The 17,071-nt window shown below is 45.9% G+C and overlaps 1 protein-coding gene across 2 annotated transcripts in view; it reads left to right on the top strand.

Moving 5' to 3' along the window:
* The first annotated feature begins 103 nt into the window (after positions 1-103).
* Positions 104-17,071, top strand: part of PRPF40A (pre-mRNA processing factor 40 homolog A) — a 41,033-nt gene continuing 24,065 nt past the window's right edge. Inside the window, exons 1-11 of one of the 2 annotated variants that reach the window (XM_069732950.1) lie at positions 104-195; positions 4,065-4,142; positions 4,477-4,611; positions 4,718-4,801; positions 4,896-4,935; positions 5,292-5,311; positions 5,412-5,486; positions 5,571-5,681; positions 7,122-7,242; positions 7,415-7,442; positions 7,548-7,820. In XM_069732950.1, coding sequence (XP_069589051.1) covers positions 193-195; positions 4,065-4,142; positions 4,477-4,611; positions 4,718-4,801; positions 4,896-4,935; positions 5,292-5,311; positions 5,412-5,486; positions 5,571-5,681; positions 7,122-7,242; positions 7,415-7,442; positions 7,548-7,820 — 968 coding nt within the window. In that variant the 5' untranslated portion in view covers positions 104-192. Of the gene's footprint in view, positions 196-4,064; positions 4,143-4,476; positions 4,612-4,717; positions 4,802-4,895; positions 4,936-5,291; positions 5,312-5,411; positions 5,487-5,570; positions 5,682-7,121; positions 7,243-7,414; positions 7,443-7,547; positions 7,821-17,071 lie in introns of those variants that run through there. The other variant, XM_069732949.1, reaches the window with a different exon arrangement.

Below are 17,071 nucleotides of genomic sequence, written 5' to 3'. Positions count from 1 at the left end.
TCATCCAATCAGCGAGCGCTTCTTAGCCAAACGCTGAGCAAGAGGCGCTCCGATTGGTAAGAAAGTCACTTGCCCTCGCCGCCTTTCCACTCTCTAGGCTGACGTGATTACGTCATCGTACGTTAGTCCATTGGCTGGAACCAATCCGAATCGCGCTTGCTGAGAGGCGGCAGGGGCCGGAGAGGAGGCATCATGGTGAGTGCAGGCTGTGTGTGTGTGACTGGGAGGTGGCGGGCTTGTGTTGTTTCGGTTCCCTGCTCGCATTTCCCCCCTTCATTGTGCATTGCAGGGAGCTGTGGGCAAATCTGTGGCCTAGGCCGTGTTATAGGCAAGAAGCCAGTGCTGTGGTACTAAAAGTCCCAGCAGTGTCTAGGTCATGTGTTGTTGCCCACTGTATGGGGTGTGATGAGACCCAGAGGACTGGTCAGAGCTGAGGATTTGCTACAGTGGAGGGAGATACAGCAGTGCTGTGCTGCTACAGTGTCACCCCAGAGCAGTGTGCAGATTGGATGCGTTTATTCATGTGTTGGGTCTGTATGAGAAGTCAGGAATGTTTCCTTTCACTGCCAGCAAGCAGAGGTCCTGACTGATGCTCTACTGGATTGATCTGTATTGGGAAAATGAAGAATTTTCCATTATAAACGGTAACTATTGTCAGATAATAGACCTGTAAGCCGCGCAGCGCATGGCTGCAAGCGACGGCCCCATAGAATGTGAGTGGCGCTGCATGCCAGACCTTGAGGGTCCTGGTAGCCAGACCCCAGGGATATCGCACTTAGTATGAGTAAAACAGTATGTATGGATGCGAGGTTTCTAATAGTCCTTAGGAAGTCAAATACTGGTTATGCGCCCAGGCCCTTGGTAAAGGCAGCGTGTGGTGTACAGAGTGTAGGAGGACAACCCAGACTGGCTTCCAGGTCAGGATGAATGAAAAATAAAAGTCCAAGGAGGCTACGCTCCAGCACCTGGAAAATGAGGTTTAAAATACGCTGGAATCAAAAACCTCCTGTGAAGAGAACAAAAGGGTACAAAGAAGAAATATGGATCCATAATCTTAAGCAGTTCGGCTTTGCAACACATAAGATTATGCATCCATATTTCGTCTTTTTACCTTTTTGTTCTTTTCACACTAGGTTTTTAATTTCAGAATATATATATATATATATATATATATATATATATATATATATATATATATATATATTCTCATGTTAGCGAGTAGATAGAATATTTGGAATCAACAGTCCTCAGTGGTTGATACCACTGTCCTCAGTTAGCCATTGAAAGGCATCAACCACTGAGGACTCTCAATTCCAAATGTTTCAGTCAACCTTTTATGTTGTAAACCTTTTTCCAGGTGCTGGATCTGAGTCTACTTAATATGAATACAAAAGAGGGGTTACCCCTTGCTCCCACACAAGGGTCTTGGTCTTTGCTAGCCCCTCGCTCGACACCAGGGTCTTGGTCTTCGCTATTGTTGCATCGATGGCCCCTTGTCATTTTTCCCAGCACCTGTCCTATTCTAATAGGATCTGCTGACACCTGGCTGCCGATACGTAACGTAATAACCGTACATAACACATCTCAGTACGTCGACTGTCTACTTAGGTTATTGCTGTGTCTTACATGAGAAAAATCACAAAGGTCTTGTAAAAAAAAAAAAAAAAAAGCAAGTTTGTAATGTGCTTGTTATATATTTTCTCCACACTCAAGGACGGAATCATTTTTAACGGGACTGTCCGCAAAAGATGATTGTTCAGACCTAGCACAGGCACTCGGTACATCATGGGGGAGCCAATCATTTAAGTGCACCTTCTTGTTTTTTATCTATTTCCCCCCTTCTCTAGATCTATGAAGCCAGAGCTGTCAAAGAGGTGGCGACTGAGGGAAAACAAGGAAGTGGGAAGGTGCACTTAAATGTTTGTCTCGCCTTTGTGCACTGATCGCTCTTTACTTGATTTTAGCAGTCATTCTTTGCTGACAGTCCCTTTACGTCTTTTTTACAGCTTGTTTAGGTTAAAGGCGGCGGATGCTGTTTATCAATTCTGGCTAGCAACATTACTCTGCAGCTGGTCCAAACTATCAGTCAAGCAGAAGACAGGACAGCCTCTTCTAAATGGGTTGTCCAGTCAGGGGATTGCAATCCCATATCTGTGAAATAGGCCATCAATATCAGTTTACTGGGGGGTCCTACACTCTTCAACCCCACCGATGAATTGTTGTTTGCTCTGGAGTCCACCAGATCTAAATGGAACAGCTGCAGAGCGAAGCTCCATTCATTGTGGTGCTGTAGAACAGCTCAAAAAAGAAGGGTCATCAATATCCCCTGACCAGACAATCAGTGTAAGCTTTAGAAAACCTGAAAGAATCTAATACATGAGTTACGCGGTATCTCCATGTACACTGATGGGGATTGTAAAAGATAGAGATATGTGCCCCAATAATTCAAGACCTATAAAAATGCATACATGTGATTTGAGACAACAGAACATACAAAGCAAGGAATGGTAAATGCATGTAAAATCAATAAAAATTCTGTATTGGCAGGATGGTATATGCCGTCAAAAATATACACAGTATAGAAAATCTGCAGTGCAGCCTCAGACAGTAACTAAACATCTTGAAAATACTGCCTATGTTCAAATCACTAAAGTGTATAGATATTAGAGGGATGGACAGATGGGTGCAAAATATTGTGCTGTAAGAATATAGGAATCTGCCGGTAATAAATGTGTCCCAAGATACCAAAACCATCCTGAATGAAGGCAAGACACTGCCCAGACAACTATTCCACAGATATCCTGTAGAAAGCTGGATAGATATCTCAGAAGCCCCAACAAATGGGTATTGCCTGTCAGCACAAATTAGGCTGCACTATTAGACTATGAAGAGGTTCAACCCCTGTCTGTGTCAAATTTTGCCCTTCTAATGGTATTATGGTACTGGCAAAAATTCACCGTAGTCCTCAATGAGACATCCGTATGTAAACACATACATGGAATAATTGGTACCAGTGTCATCCGTGTGTGTCTGTTTTTACCATCAGTCATCCGTGTTTTTCACAAATGGTTAAAGAAAAGAATAAGGAAAGAATTACAAAGCTTCTTCTATACTTTGCAGAGTTAAACATGTACCGCAGACAGATGCCGTCCGTGTGCTGTGTGTGTTTTTCACATTTCCATGGACTAGTATTGGCTCTTGTCACACATGCTGTCAGAAAAAAATGAACTTTGAATATCAGCATAGGTTATAATGGGTACATGTTGTATTTGCGAAAGAAACGGATCCGACACATAGGTGCAAACGGACGTCTTGATGAGGCCTCGGGGTCAGTGATTCTTTCCTTCAGTCTTGAAGTAACTTGATCAGGTCGTGATTGGATGATATTGCACACAGTAACACGTGACAGTCGTGTTGCGGTATACAGGTCCTGAAACGCGACATTGAGGACTGTTTTCCTAATTTGGTGATCAAGAAAATTCACAAATAAAAAGCGACCATAAAGGTGTTGTCCACAACATTTAGTTTAGTAATTGTCCCATGGTGGTTCTAAAAGTGTAAACATACTTGCCTACCGGACTCGTGTCTCTACTCTTTGCTGATGACTGTGTCCCTTCCAGTCTCCCCAATTTATTTTTCTGGTTGAAAAATGCATCAAGCCACATCTGCAACGGTGACGTCCTGTCTGAGCTGTAGGGGTATGTGCCCACGGTCAGGAATCGGGAGCGCTTTGAATGCAGCACATGTCCACTGTGTCCAAAGCTCTGTCTGCTTTTAAACGCAGGTGATTCCGCATGTGTTCATTGAACCGTGTGGAATCACCGCGTCAAATACATTGTACGGGTGAAATTTATCTTGCGGAGACTCGCATCTCAGCAAGATAAATTGGCATGCTGCGGTCGGGAAAGGCCGTATGTCCGTCTCCAAGGGTGATTTGCAGGCGTCCATACACTGCCGTTGTGCTTACTTCTAATGCATACGTCAGGTGGCTAAAGTGTCTAGAAATATCAAAATGGTGAATTTTTATGTATTAAATGCCAATATCCCATATGCTCCTCTTTTAGGCATCAGGCGATGGTACCAATGGACCAAGTCAGCCTGGTCTGTATCCAGACGGTGCTCGCATGATGAGGGGGCAGTATGTACGTAACGTTTTATTTTACTTGTGTGATTTCCTGGTAAAGAATATTAAGGTTTTACATTCTACCTATTATAGTTATACGCTGCTTTATAACAAGACTGATTATCTGTCGCACTCTGCAGTGGACGGGCGATCCTGCCTTGTGTCCTCAGATCCTTACTGATGTAGCCCATATACTTTGCAGATTTCTCATTGATTTAGCGTTATAACGGTTTCGCACAGTTTTGCGTCGAATGGTGCGAGTGGCGCTGGTGATGTCACATTACAGCCTTGTAAATGGAGCTGCCAGTCTGAACCTACATTTAATGTATGCATTTTTTTTCTACTTTTATCAGATGAACCCTGTTGCCCATTACTCCGCTGTGGGACTGGGGGGTCTACCTCCAAGGCCAGGGTTGGCCCCACCAGGCATGATTCCACCTTTGATGGGACCAATGGGCGCTCATCAGATGGGTCAGGTAGGTTACATAGTAAGTAAATCAGAAAACAAAACGAACAATGTAATAAAATATCGCCACCGAGGGAAAAAAAACTAAACACAGAGGTAAGCACTTGATTATCTTTCTTCTTGCACAGATGACCCCTATGATTCCTCCTCTCATGTCTGGCATGATGATGACTACACACGTAGCGCCTGGCACGTTACCAGCAGGCATGCAGGTCAGCGTCTAGAGGATTACCAGACTGTTTTGTTTCCCTTCCTTGAGTTTATTTGCATAAAAAAATTTTTTTTTTCTGTTTTTGGTCTTGACAGCCCGGCGTACCTGGCGTAAACAGCATGGATCCCACACTAGGTAAGGGTCGATTTTTAAGAGGTTTTCAGTAAGAAAAAGATCTTTATATACAACTTTCTAGAGCAGGTGTGGGTCCTGGTGACCCCCGTGCTGATCTGATCATATGGACAGCAATGTTTTATTTAGTCATACATAATTAGGAGGACATGACAGCCATTTATTTGTAGTATGCAGATGTGAGGTCCACCAGATGGTAACAGCTCAAACCCCTATCCTCTTTTTACACATGGATCCCCTAACTGGGTCTATGGACAGTGTAGTCAGCTGTTATCTACAATAAGACATTGTGTTTGGACATTTTGGGAGTGCGGCTTTCTTGATTTTTGTGTATAATATGTATCCCATTTTGTTTCCAGCTCCGCCGACAATTTCACCGGTAAGTGTCCTGCATTTGATAATCTGGAAGATGGAGATATGCATGTGTGTGTTTCTTTAAAAAAACAAAACACTAAAGTGCTCATCCTTCATCTTCCCAGGCGCCGCATCCTGTAATTTCAGCACCACCGTCAATTACAACTAATAGCACCTCTAATGATGAACCAGCCAAACCAGTAATTTGTTTCATTTATTGCATTTGTACAGTGTTGGCTTTGCTTTATTTTGGTCCTTAATGCATTTTTTTTTCCTTTTTACAGAAATCAATGTGGACTGAGCATAAATCACCAGATGGTAGGATATATTATTATAACATTGAAACCAAGCAGTCCACATGGGAAAAGCCAGATGAAATGAAAACCGCAGTGGAGGTATGACGTGAAGTTTTTAAAGAAAAAAATAATAAATCTTGAAACTAAAAATGGGATTGGTTATAACAGATGAACATTGATTCATAGGACTCCTAACGCAGCCCCCTATGTATCTAATATAACACAATATTTCATGGAAATATATCATATTTATACATTGTTTTGCCTGTTAATATAATTTGTATAAAGATCCTATTCTGAAGTCAGATTCTGATTGCACAGAGACAATTGGCGCAGTATAGCTGTTGCTTAGGGTTTCCCGCAGAAGCACAGGTGCAGGAAATTTACCGCACATTTGTTGGAATCATCCACGTGTAAGGGTATGTTCACACTGCAGCTTCTTACTGCCATTTTTTTGGAGTGAATCCGATTTAAAAATGAATGGCGGGGTTAGGCTATAACAAAACGATCAAAAGAGAACGGTCCTATTGGTATGGGAAGATGTTCATATGTTCAGGGTCCTGATCATCTATTAAATGCATGAAAACATTGAAAAATTACTCTGGAAACTATTAAAAAAAAAAAAAAAACTTCAGATTTACAAAGTTTCAGAGAGAAACTGATTCCTTAAATTTCTTCTGCTTTAAAACGTGATTTTGCCAAAAAAAAGATTCAGTGTGAATATACATTAACAAAAGCAACATCCTCAGCATTTCTGTAGCAAGGTCTGCAATTATATCCACAAATGTTCTGGGTTTTTTTTTATTGACCATTTTCACTATATGGTAAAGCTGACCTGGCAATAGTCAGTACAGATGCCCAGAAAGAAAACATATCTAGGTTTTTTTGTTTGTTTGTGTTTTCAGCGATGAAATTTTTTTCTTGCTTTTGTTGCCATTTTCATTTATTGGATATGGGGCTATACGAGTGCTTATTTTTTGCCCCAAGCTGATGTTTTTGATACCAATCTTTTGGGTAGCAACCATGCTTTGATCTTATTGCAATGTTGCAGCGGCAAAAATCCTGTAATTCCGGCATTTTGAGTTTTTTTTTTTTTTTTTTTCCCATTACCTCGTTTTACCGATTGCATTAATTTGTTTAATATTTTGATAGATCGGAACATTTGAGTATTGTGATGTCCAGCTTGGCAGTGGGCCTCCTTACCCAAACTTTTCAGTCTCCTATATAGCTGACGTCTGAATTCGGCGTTACTTTTTTTTTTTTTTTAACTGTAAACTTTTATTGAAGTTTTAACAAGAATGATTCGAGACAAACATTAACAATACAGAGAATAAGAAACAAAAAGAGCCAGATTGACTCTGACCTAAATACAACATAGGCAAAAACCAGATATAATAACCTCCAATAGACGAAAAAAAAGACAAAACACACAAGGAAGGGAAGAGAAGGTGAATTCGGCTTTACTTTAATAACTTGTGTGGGTGTTTATTTTTTTTTTTTGTTTTTTAATTTTTATCATTTACTTTTATATATTTTTAGCAAATGTTATCCAAATGTCCTTGGAAAGAATTCAAATCCGACTCTGGGAAGCCGTACTACTACAATTCCCAGACAAAAGAGTCTCGTTGGTCCAAACCTAAGGATCTGGAGGACCTAGAAGGTAAGTACATCGCTCATTGTTCATTGCAAGAAATAGTAAGGCACAAAAATTAGAAAATTTAATTGTACCTGTTTTTATTATATATACCCCTCCTCACTTGTAAAGCGCCATGGAATAAATGACGCTAAAATAATAATAAATTTTAATTTATTTTTGTTTTTTTTCTTTGTAGCAATGATCAAGGCAGAAGAAAGTGGCAGGTATGCGTTCTTACCCTTCGTTTTAAAGTATGGTCAATGACCTAGACATTTAATTTGACCTTTTTCTTTTTTAACCTTTTTTTTTTCCCCTTCGTTTTTCTCCAGTGTACAGGATCCAGCATCTTCTGCAGCTGTACCGTCCGTCCAGACCGCACAAGCCCCAGAGGTGGTCAACACCATCATGCCTGTCTCAATCATTGCAGAACCAGATATTGTGATGTCCACCCCCACCACTCCAGCCATAGAAATTGAAAATATGGTGCATGATTCTGTAGAGGAGCTGGCCTATTCCGTATCATCGTCCATTCAAGAGAAGGATCACGAAGTCGGCAGCAGCGGTTTCATAGAGGAATTCTCTAAACAAGAGGTTTTGCCAGAGTACGTACATATTGTTCTACATGTCTCCAAGAACTGTCCTGGAGAGTGCTGCTTCTTGTTGAAGGGCTTTCAGTCCATGTCTTGTGTCAGCAGAGTTGTGGGTTCAGTAGATCTTGGGAGAAGCATAATCATGATTGCTGCTCTGATTTGTAATACATCCTTCTTAACTTCAGCAGAAATAAACTCCTACATAGGTTGTTATAGGAAATGTGACCCTGAAAACATGCTGCTCAGCCAACAAAAGGGCGGCTGGGACAAAGCTATCAATGTTGGGCACAACTACTTTTGCCTAAAGTTGGGCCAGCCACCACCAGTTTCTCCATCGCCACATTGGGGGACACAGGACCGTGGGTGTATGCTGCTGCCACTAGGAGGCTGACACTAAGTAAATACAAAAAGGGTTAGCTCCTCCTCTGCAGTATACACCGCTCACTGGCTCCGGATAATACCAGGTCTTGCTTAGCCTCCGTAGGAGGCACACTGCGTCTAATTTTTCTATTCGCCACGACAGCACCCACGAGAGAGGGGATCCGCCCCTAGGAACAGGAAACCTACAGAGATAAAAGGGGCGGCGCCCCCTCGCTCCTCAGTTGGTTTCCTGTTCCTGGACGGGAACCCACAGAGAAGACTCTATGGAGTTATTAAGAAGAGGAAGAACTCGCCTGGATCCCGCCTGTGCATCTCTGTTGAGCGACAGGGGCTCCAGAGCGGGTAAGACAGAGTCGGGGGTTCCTGCTGGCTCCCCCCTCATCTGCGGTGGCCTGCTGTGAGGCCTGAAGTTTAGCAACGGTCTCCCTGATGGGACACCGTTGTAGGGGACGGCTGACAGAGCGGCATGTACCTGGACCGACCCGGACCTGGGTCGGGTAGCGGTGGCCTCCGGGTGATGTGGAGCTCTCCCCAGTCCCTCAGGTAAGATGGCAGCATGGTGGGTGTAGCGCTTCTGCTGGCAGGCTGCAGGGATGCCGGCGCATGCGCAGTACAGGCGGTTCCCGGATGTAGTTCCCTGAACCTCTAAGGTCGGCGTTCCATTTCCGGGGGACCGCCATATTGGTTTTCTCCAGGCGGTTCTGGGTTTCCCTGACGCTACTGAAGGCTGTGCGCAGGTTAAAAAAAAAAAAAAAAAAAAACTGTCAGGAAGGGGTGTGTGTGTCCTCCGGCGCTATAAATCACAGCTCAGCTGTGCAGAGGGTGCGTCAGCATGTCGTCCCATGAGGAGGTCTGTGAGCGCCCTGTGGAGGAGGTAGTTGCACCCAGTGACAACGTCAGAAAGAGAGGCAGTGGATTATCCAAAGTGAGCGACTCCACTGACAAGTCAGGAAGGAGGTCGTCCCATAGCACACCCCAGGCCGAGCAAAGCCGAGACCCGGTATACAAGTATACTTCAGGGTGAGTGTTTTATTTAGCTTCATGGAAGCTTATGTGGGTACCCCCTCCTTATGTTTTAATAGGCGAAGAGGACTGGGAAGACCAAGCACAAGCAATGTGCAATATGTACTGAGCCCTTACCTGACTCATATCGTAAAAAACTATGTCAGGCTTGTATAGAGAACACCCTGCGGCAGGAAGAGTCCGTTAAAATGAATGAGATACGCCTTATGATTCGGGAGGAGCTTCAGAGTTTTTAAAAGGAAGCAGTCCATCCATAAATATTGAAAGGAGCGTTAGCAGAGCATCCTCGCCTAAAGCTGACACGTCGGCAGAAAGCGGGGAGGTCGAGTCTCTCAGTTATCAGGTTCATCAGATGAGGAAGACTATGTCTGCTTTCCTACGGATGGCATAAATAACCTGGTTAAGTCAGTAAGGAGTACTATGGGGGTTTTAGAATCAAAAGAACCTCAGACCCAGCAGGAGGTGATGTTCGCGGGTCTTTCTCAATGGAAGGGCCATGTGTTTCCAGTAAACCAGGCTATAAAGGACCTTGTCAAGAAAGAATGGAGTAAAGGTCAGAAGGGGTTTGTGCCAGTGTCCTGTAAAAGACGCTACCCCTTTGATGACGAGGACTTGGCCAGCTGGGCTAAAGTACCGAAAGTTGATGCAGCTGTAGCATCTACCGCTCGCCCCTCCTCTTTGCCAGTAGAGGATGCGGGTTCTTTGTCCGACCCAATGGACAGAAAATGTGATGCGCTTCTCAAAAAATCGTGGAAAGCCTGTGTTACTGCTTTTAAACCAGCAATTTCAGCTACATGTACTAGTAGATCCATGTTGGTCTGGCTGGAACAACTAGATCAAAATATCAGGAGTGGCGTTTCCAGAGAGACGTTGCGAGCCTCTATTCCATTGATTAAGGGGGCTGCGGCGTTTATATCCGATGCCTCAATAGACTCTCTCCGCCTGGCGGCTAGATCAGCTAACTTCTCTAATACGGCTCGTTGGGCATTATGGGTAAAGAACTGGAAGGGAGATGCCCAGTCCAGGTCCAAGTTGTGTGCCATACCCTGTCAGGGTGAATACCTCTTTGGAGCTGTCCTGGATGACATACTCACTAAGGCGGGGGAAAGGAAAAAGGGGTTTCCTAATCCCTTTATTCCTTCCTACAGAAGGGCGTTCAGGAAGCCACCATTTGGAAAGAAAGGAGGCTTTAAAGACCGCTGGAGTAACAGGGAGTTCAGGCAGAAGGGCAATTTGTTCAATAAGCGTCCCTTCAGGCCAGCGGATAAGTTCCGAGAACCCTATTCTACCGGTGGGCGGTAGACTACTACAATTTGTTGAACAGTGGAAAAAGATAACGGCCAATACATGGGCCTTAAATTTAATTTCTCTATCGCCTTTCATTGGGGGACACAGGAACCATGGGGTGTATGCTGCTGCCACAAGGAGGCTAACACTATGCAATTTCGTCAGGCCTCAACTTAGACCTCATCCGGACGCCTCCGGATTCTTTTCTTCTTACCTCCCTAAAATCCAGGCTACAGCAAGAGGCACTGGAAACTGAAATCAAATCTCTTTTGTCCAAACGAGTACTAATAAAAGTTCCATCATCTGAAATGGGAAAGGGCTTTTATTCTCCCTTATTTCTAATAACTAACCCTGATGGGTCCTTTAGGACTATATTTAATTTGAGGAAGTTGAACACCTTCATAAGACCTAAAGCCTTTAAAATGGAGTCCATTCGGTCAACCATTAAAAATTTATTTCCCAACTGTTACATGGTGGTACTGGATCTTAAAGATGCTTACTACCATCTGCCTATACACCGGTTACACCAGCAGTTTCTTAGGGTAGCTGTTGTAATAGATGGTCAAGTTTGTCATCTGCAATATAGGGCAATGCCCTTTGGCCTATCAATGGCTCCGAGGGTGTTCACTAAATTATTGTTGGAGGTAATGTCATTTTTGCGGTTAAAGGACACACTAGTCATCCCGTATCTAGATGATCTACTAATAGTGGGAAGAGACTCCCTACAGTGTGAGCAAAGATTAGAGGAAGTAGCTTTTTCCTTACAATCTCTTGGCTGGATTATTAATTGGGAGAAATCCAGACTCCGGCCTGTTACATGTCAGAAGTTCTTTGGTCTCCTTTTGGATTCAGTTGATCAAGTATGTTGGCTGCCAGATAGTAAAAAGACCTCTATTATTGATAAAGTGAACTTAGCAATCAATAGGCGTAGTATGACTTTGAGAAGTGCCATGTCATTGCTAGGGTCTTTAACTTCTTGTATTCCTGCAGTTGAGTGGGCACAGTTTCATACCAGGCAGCTGCAGAAATTTGTATTACAAGAGAGTATTGAAAATCAGGGACGTTTAGACCAGATAGTTTTTCTACCGTCAGAAGTGGTACACTCCCTTACGTGGTGGTTGGATTGGGAAAATCTGTCAAAAGGAGTCCTATGGGTAATCACTCCTTCAAATATAGTCACCACGGATGCTAGTCCTGAAGGTTGGGGAGCACATTTTCGGGATCAGATGGTACAAGGTCTCTGGTCCAGATCAGAGTATAGTAATTCTTCTAATGTTAAAGAGTTAAGAGCTATATATTATTCCCTGCTCCACTTTCTTCCTCAGCTGCGAGGCTCTCACACAAGGGTCCTCTCCGACAACACCTCTGCGGTGGCCTATCTAAACCGTCAAGGAGGTACACGGTCAGACACTCTCATGGAGGTGGCATCAGACATCATAATGTTAGCCGAAAGTCATCTGCTGTCCTTGTCTGCGGTACACATAAGAGGCATAGACCACTTTCAGGCCGATTTTCTCAGTCGTCACACTCTTCATGAAGGAGAATGGATGCTCAACAGGAGGATTTTCAAAATAACAGCCCGATGGGGCATGCCTCAAATAGACTTGTTCTCAACAAGATACAACCGTCAGGTCAGAATGTTTGCCTCCCTGTGCAGGCTAGACAATCCAGACATATTTGATGCCCTTCAGGTACCATGGACATTCGACCTGGCATATGCATTTCCCCCATGGAATCTATTGCCCATGGTGATAAGGGAGGAACGGGCAAGAGTTCTGTTAATAGCCCCCTTTTGGCCCAAGAGGCCATGGTTTTCATGGGTCAGAGCCATGTCAGTTACAGACCCTTGGATTCTGCCTCAGATCAAGAACCTGCTGTCTCAGGGTCCGTTTTTCCATCCTCAGGTGAAGGGCATGAACTTAACTGCCTGGAATTTGAGAGGCAATTACTAAGTAGAAGGGGGTTTTCTAGTGGGTTGGTAGATACCCTTATGAAGAGTAGAAAGCCTTCTACCACCAAAATTTATGTTAAGGTCTGGAAAAAATTTCTTCAGTTTCACACTACACAAGTTTCTTCAGAGGTACCTATATTTTCAATACTAGAGTTTTTGCAAAAAGGACTAGAAATGGGACTTTTGGTTAATACTTTGAAAGTTCAGATTTCAGCGTTAGGGGCCCTCTTCAGTTATGATGTCGCAGGTGATAGATGGATAATCCCGTTTTATATCTGCATGTGAACGGTCGAAACCAATAAATATACCACAGGTGCCCCAGTGGGATCTATCTTTGGTCCTGGATGCATTGACACAAAGCCTGTTTGAGCCTATTCATGCAGCCTCATTAAAGAACATCTTGTTGAAAGCGATATTATTAGTAGCATTGGTATCAGCTAGAAGAGTGAGTGATCTGCAGGCGTTGTCAATAGATCCTCCATACTTATCTAAAACACCTGATAGAATAGTTTTGAAAACAGACCCATGTTACCTACCTAAGGGGGCCACTAGTTTTCATAGATCCCAGGAGATCCTATTACCTACTTTTTATAAAGACCACTCAACTCCAGAAGAAGTAAGACTTCATACCCTAGATGTAAAGAGGACTATTTTGGCCTATTTAGAGAGAACTAGGGACTGGAGGAAGAGTAGGGCCCTGTTTGTGTCTTTTCAGGGTAAAACAAAGGGATCCAGAGTCACGAAGGGCATGTTATCTCGTTGGATCAGAGAAGCCATAATCTTGGCTTATAAGGCCAAAGGAAGAGATCCTCCAATGCATGTGGGGGCGCATTCTACAAGGGCCTTGTCGACTTCCTGGGCAGAAAGGGCGAATGTGCCAATAGAGCTTATATGTAAGGCCGCAACTTGGGCTTCGCCTGGCACCTTTTATGAGCACTATAGATTAGACCTATCTGCTGCTTCTGATCTAACCTTTGGGGTTTCGGTTCTTGACTCAGTTAACCCACCCAATCTATAGTCTCTGTAAATCTCTCGTGGGTGCTGTTGTGGCGAATAGAAAATACCGGATTACTCACCGGTAATGCTCTTTTATAGAGCCCACGACTTCACCCATTCACATCCCTCCCTTTTCTTTATATAGTTGCACGTGGTGCTTTTTTGGTGAGGTGTAAATATTAGAAAGATATAGTATAAGGTTGTAAATATGTATATATGCCTAAGCCTATTAACTAAAACCTGGCGGCGGTTCCTCCTATTCTCTGTAAAACAACTGAGGAGCGAGGGGGGGGACGCCCCTTTTATCTCTCTGTAGGTTTCCTGTTCCTAGGGGCGGATCCCCTCTCTCGTGGGTGCTGTCGTGGGCTCTATAAAAGAGCATTACCGGTGAGTAATCCGGTATTTTTCCAGGCTTTTTTTTATTTTTGTCTGCGCAAGAGGACGAAGGGGTCGACGGACCCTTTTAAGGGGGCCGGTCTCCCCCGAAACACCAACAGGCGAGCACGGCGAGTTTACTCCCTGTATCCTTTCTTGCGACGTGGGATGTTCGGCCGTGAACTAGCCCTGTGAAATGCTAGGGGACCGAACCCTTAGGATACACAGAGGCACTTCCCTGAGCACAGTCCAGCCGCCCTCCGTCTGCACCATCACTGTTGATCAGCGATGCTGCATGGAGCTCCTCAGTCCCTCTCCATCCCCTCATCAAGAGGGCGGTGGATTGAGGTTGACTGCACCTTCCTTCGTACCTCTCCTGAAGAGCACCACAAGCGGTGAGTCTGATAGGGTGGGGGGGCTCCCGAGCGCACCGCGGGCTCGGCCGCATTTCGCAGCCGGGCACTGCTAATTTAGTCCCCGGCTTCGGCCTCAGCTAGGCCGCGTTCCGCCCACAGCGTGTCACACGTGAGGTCCCGCACACAGCGCACGTCACGTGCGAGGTCCCGCGCACCGCTTCAGCGCGTCTCGCACACTGCGAGAAGCACCTCTCAACTCTCGGCGGCCATCTTGGGCGGAAAATGGAGCTCCTGGTCTCTCTCAGGAGCCTCAGAACGCCACCAAATCAAGGAGTGCGTCCCTCTCCGGTCTCAGTGCGGCATCCGGACACAGTACCTGGGTAGGTGTGCTGCACACTGACACAGGCCCTCCTACTCCTGCACACAGTGCTCCGCTTACTAGCTGCACAGGTGCCCCACAGCCCTGCGCGGAGGTTAACTGACAACATGTCTCTGCATAAACCCAAAAAGTCTGCAAAAACAGTGTTCTTCACTTCTTGCACCTCCTGTCAGGCTGTGCTACCAAGCGGGCATACTGCTCCGCTCTGTAATGCTTGTGACCCTAAATGCCCTCAGGAGCCCCCCGCCGCAAACGAGCCCGCGGTGACCAGTCCCCCTGAGTGGGCTTTGTCACTTTCGCAATCTATGGCTTCTTTGACCAAAGCTATCGAGTCCCTCCAGGATCCAACCAGGAGCAGGACCACTAATCCGCCTATTCAGGATGTTTCCCCTACGGCTGCAGAATCTTCAGCCTGCAGGTGCCGCTCTCATTCTAAGCACAAGCGGTCATCTAGGAAGCGCGTCCGTAGCTCATCCCTCCAGTGCCTCGGCGTCCGTTAGCTCTGGTTCCCGCTCTTGCTCTCCAGGCACCTCTTTCGACCAGGACTCTGATCTTGAGTCTGATGGGCCTCTAGATCTGGAGTCACCAGGTTATCAGAGCACTATAGTCTCATCGAGGCCATCAACCAGTCCCTTCAGGTTGATGAGGAACCGGCGACCTCCGGTACGGATAATTCGGTGTCTTTCAAAAGGACCAAACGTACTCACAGGGTGTTTGACAATCACCCAGAGTTCCTGGACATAGTCCAGCGACATAGGGGGCGTCCAGACAAACGCTTTCAGGGCCAGAAATCTCTGGAGTCCAAATACCCCTTTTCTTCTGATCTCCTCAAACAATGGACAGAATCCCCTCCTGTGGATCCTCCTGTCTCACGTTTGTCCTCTAAATCTGTCCTATCCGTGCTGGATGGATCTTCGATCAAAGATCCCACAGATCGCCTAGTTTACAGTCTCGCCCGCTCAGCTTTCGAGGCTTCAGGCTCGGCACTCTTTCCCTCCTTCGCTGCTACCTGGGTAGCCAAAGCCGTGACTTCTTGGGCAGACTCCCTGCAAAAGGCCTTACAAAGCAGTGATCTTCCTTCTGACTTAGCGGAGCTAGCAAATCAAATTTCCCTGGTGGGCGATTACTTAGTAAACGCTTCCCTGGACGCAGCGAACTGCTCTGCACTTACGGCTTCAAACGCTGTGGCGATTAGGAGAGCGCTATGCCTGAGGAATTGGCGAGCGGACTCCGTCTCAAAAAAGTCCCTCACGTCTCTGCCATATCTCGGTGGCCGTCTATTTGGCAAAAAGCTGGACAAACTGATTTCAGACACTACGGGGGGGGAAAAAGTACTTCCCTTCCCCCGCAGGCTCGTTCTCGGTCCTTTTGTGGATCTTGCGCATTGCATTCCTCAGCCAATTCCCCTGGCTCGGGGTGCCGCGCCGGCAGAGACAAAAGCCCTCAGGCTCCATACAGGCCAAACCGTCTTCCTCTAAATGACTCGCAATCTCTTCCGGACGACACCAGCAAAGTAGGCGGACACCTTCTCGTTTCGTCATGTCTGGCTCGCAGTCGTTCACGACGAGTGGGTCAGGGATCTGGTGTCCTCCGGTTACAAAATCGATTTATTCCTCCCCCCTCCAACCCGGTTTTTTGCTTTCCTCCCGAAGCGGGAATGCGCGCTCGGGCTTTTTCCAAGGCCATTCAGTCGCTCCGACAAGACGGAGTGATTGTATCTGTCCCAGAGGACGAAAGGTTCCGCTGTTTTTATTCAAATCTGCTTATGGTCCCCAAAAAGGATGGAACAGTAAGGCCCATCCTGGACCTAAAGCTCTTGAACAGATTTGTTAAAGTCCGTCATTTCAGGATGGAATCCCTCCGTTCCGTCATTGCCTCGATGGAACAAGGCGAATTCTTAGCATCCATCGACATCCGGGATGCGTACCTCCACATCCCAATCTTCCCACCTCACCAAAGGTTTCTTCGCTTCGCCATTGGAGAGGAACATTTTCAGTTCACGGCCTTGCCTTTCGGCCTCGCCACCGCCCCCAGAGTTTTCACAAAGGTCATGGCGGCGGTCATAGCCATTCTGCATTCTCGGGGTCTAGTCGTGCTTCCCTAACTAGACGACTTACTGGTCAAAGGCCCATCTTTCAGAGCCTGCGAGGAGTGCGTCCGCATTTCCTTGGATACTCTTTCTCGGTTGGGCTGGTTGATCAATCTAAAAACGTCATCTTCTGTTCCAGCTCAACGGACCTCCTTCCTGGGCATGACCCTGGACACCTCCCTAGGGTTGGTGCTTCTTCCTCGGGACAAGGTCCTGGCTCTTCAACAGGGGGTCTGGAAGCTTCTTTAGCCGTCCCCTTGTTCCATCCGCTTAGGCATGAGGATTCTCTGGAAGATGGTGGCCGCAATGGAGGCAATTCCATTTGCGCAACTGCCCCTCCGTCCTCTACAGCATGCTCTGCAGGACGCATGGGACGGGAGTCCCTTTTCCCTTGACCGACTGTCCTCTCTCTCCTCGGGTCAAGCA

Source organism: Ranitomeya imitator, chromosome 7 (genome assembly GCF_032444005.1).
Source record: "Ranitomeya imitator isolate aRanImi1 chromosome 7, aRanImi1.pri, whole genome shotgun sequence".
NCBI classification, from domain to species: Eukaryota; Metazoa; Chordata; class Amphibia; order Anura; family Dendrobatidae; genus Ranitomeya; species Ranitomeya imitator.
Note: the sequence above shows the minus strand (reverse complement) of the source record. Positions and strands in the feature narration are given on the sequence as shown.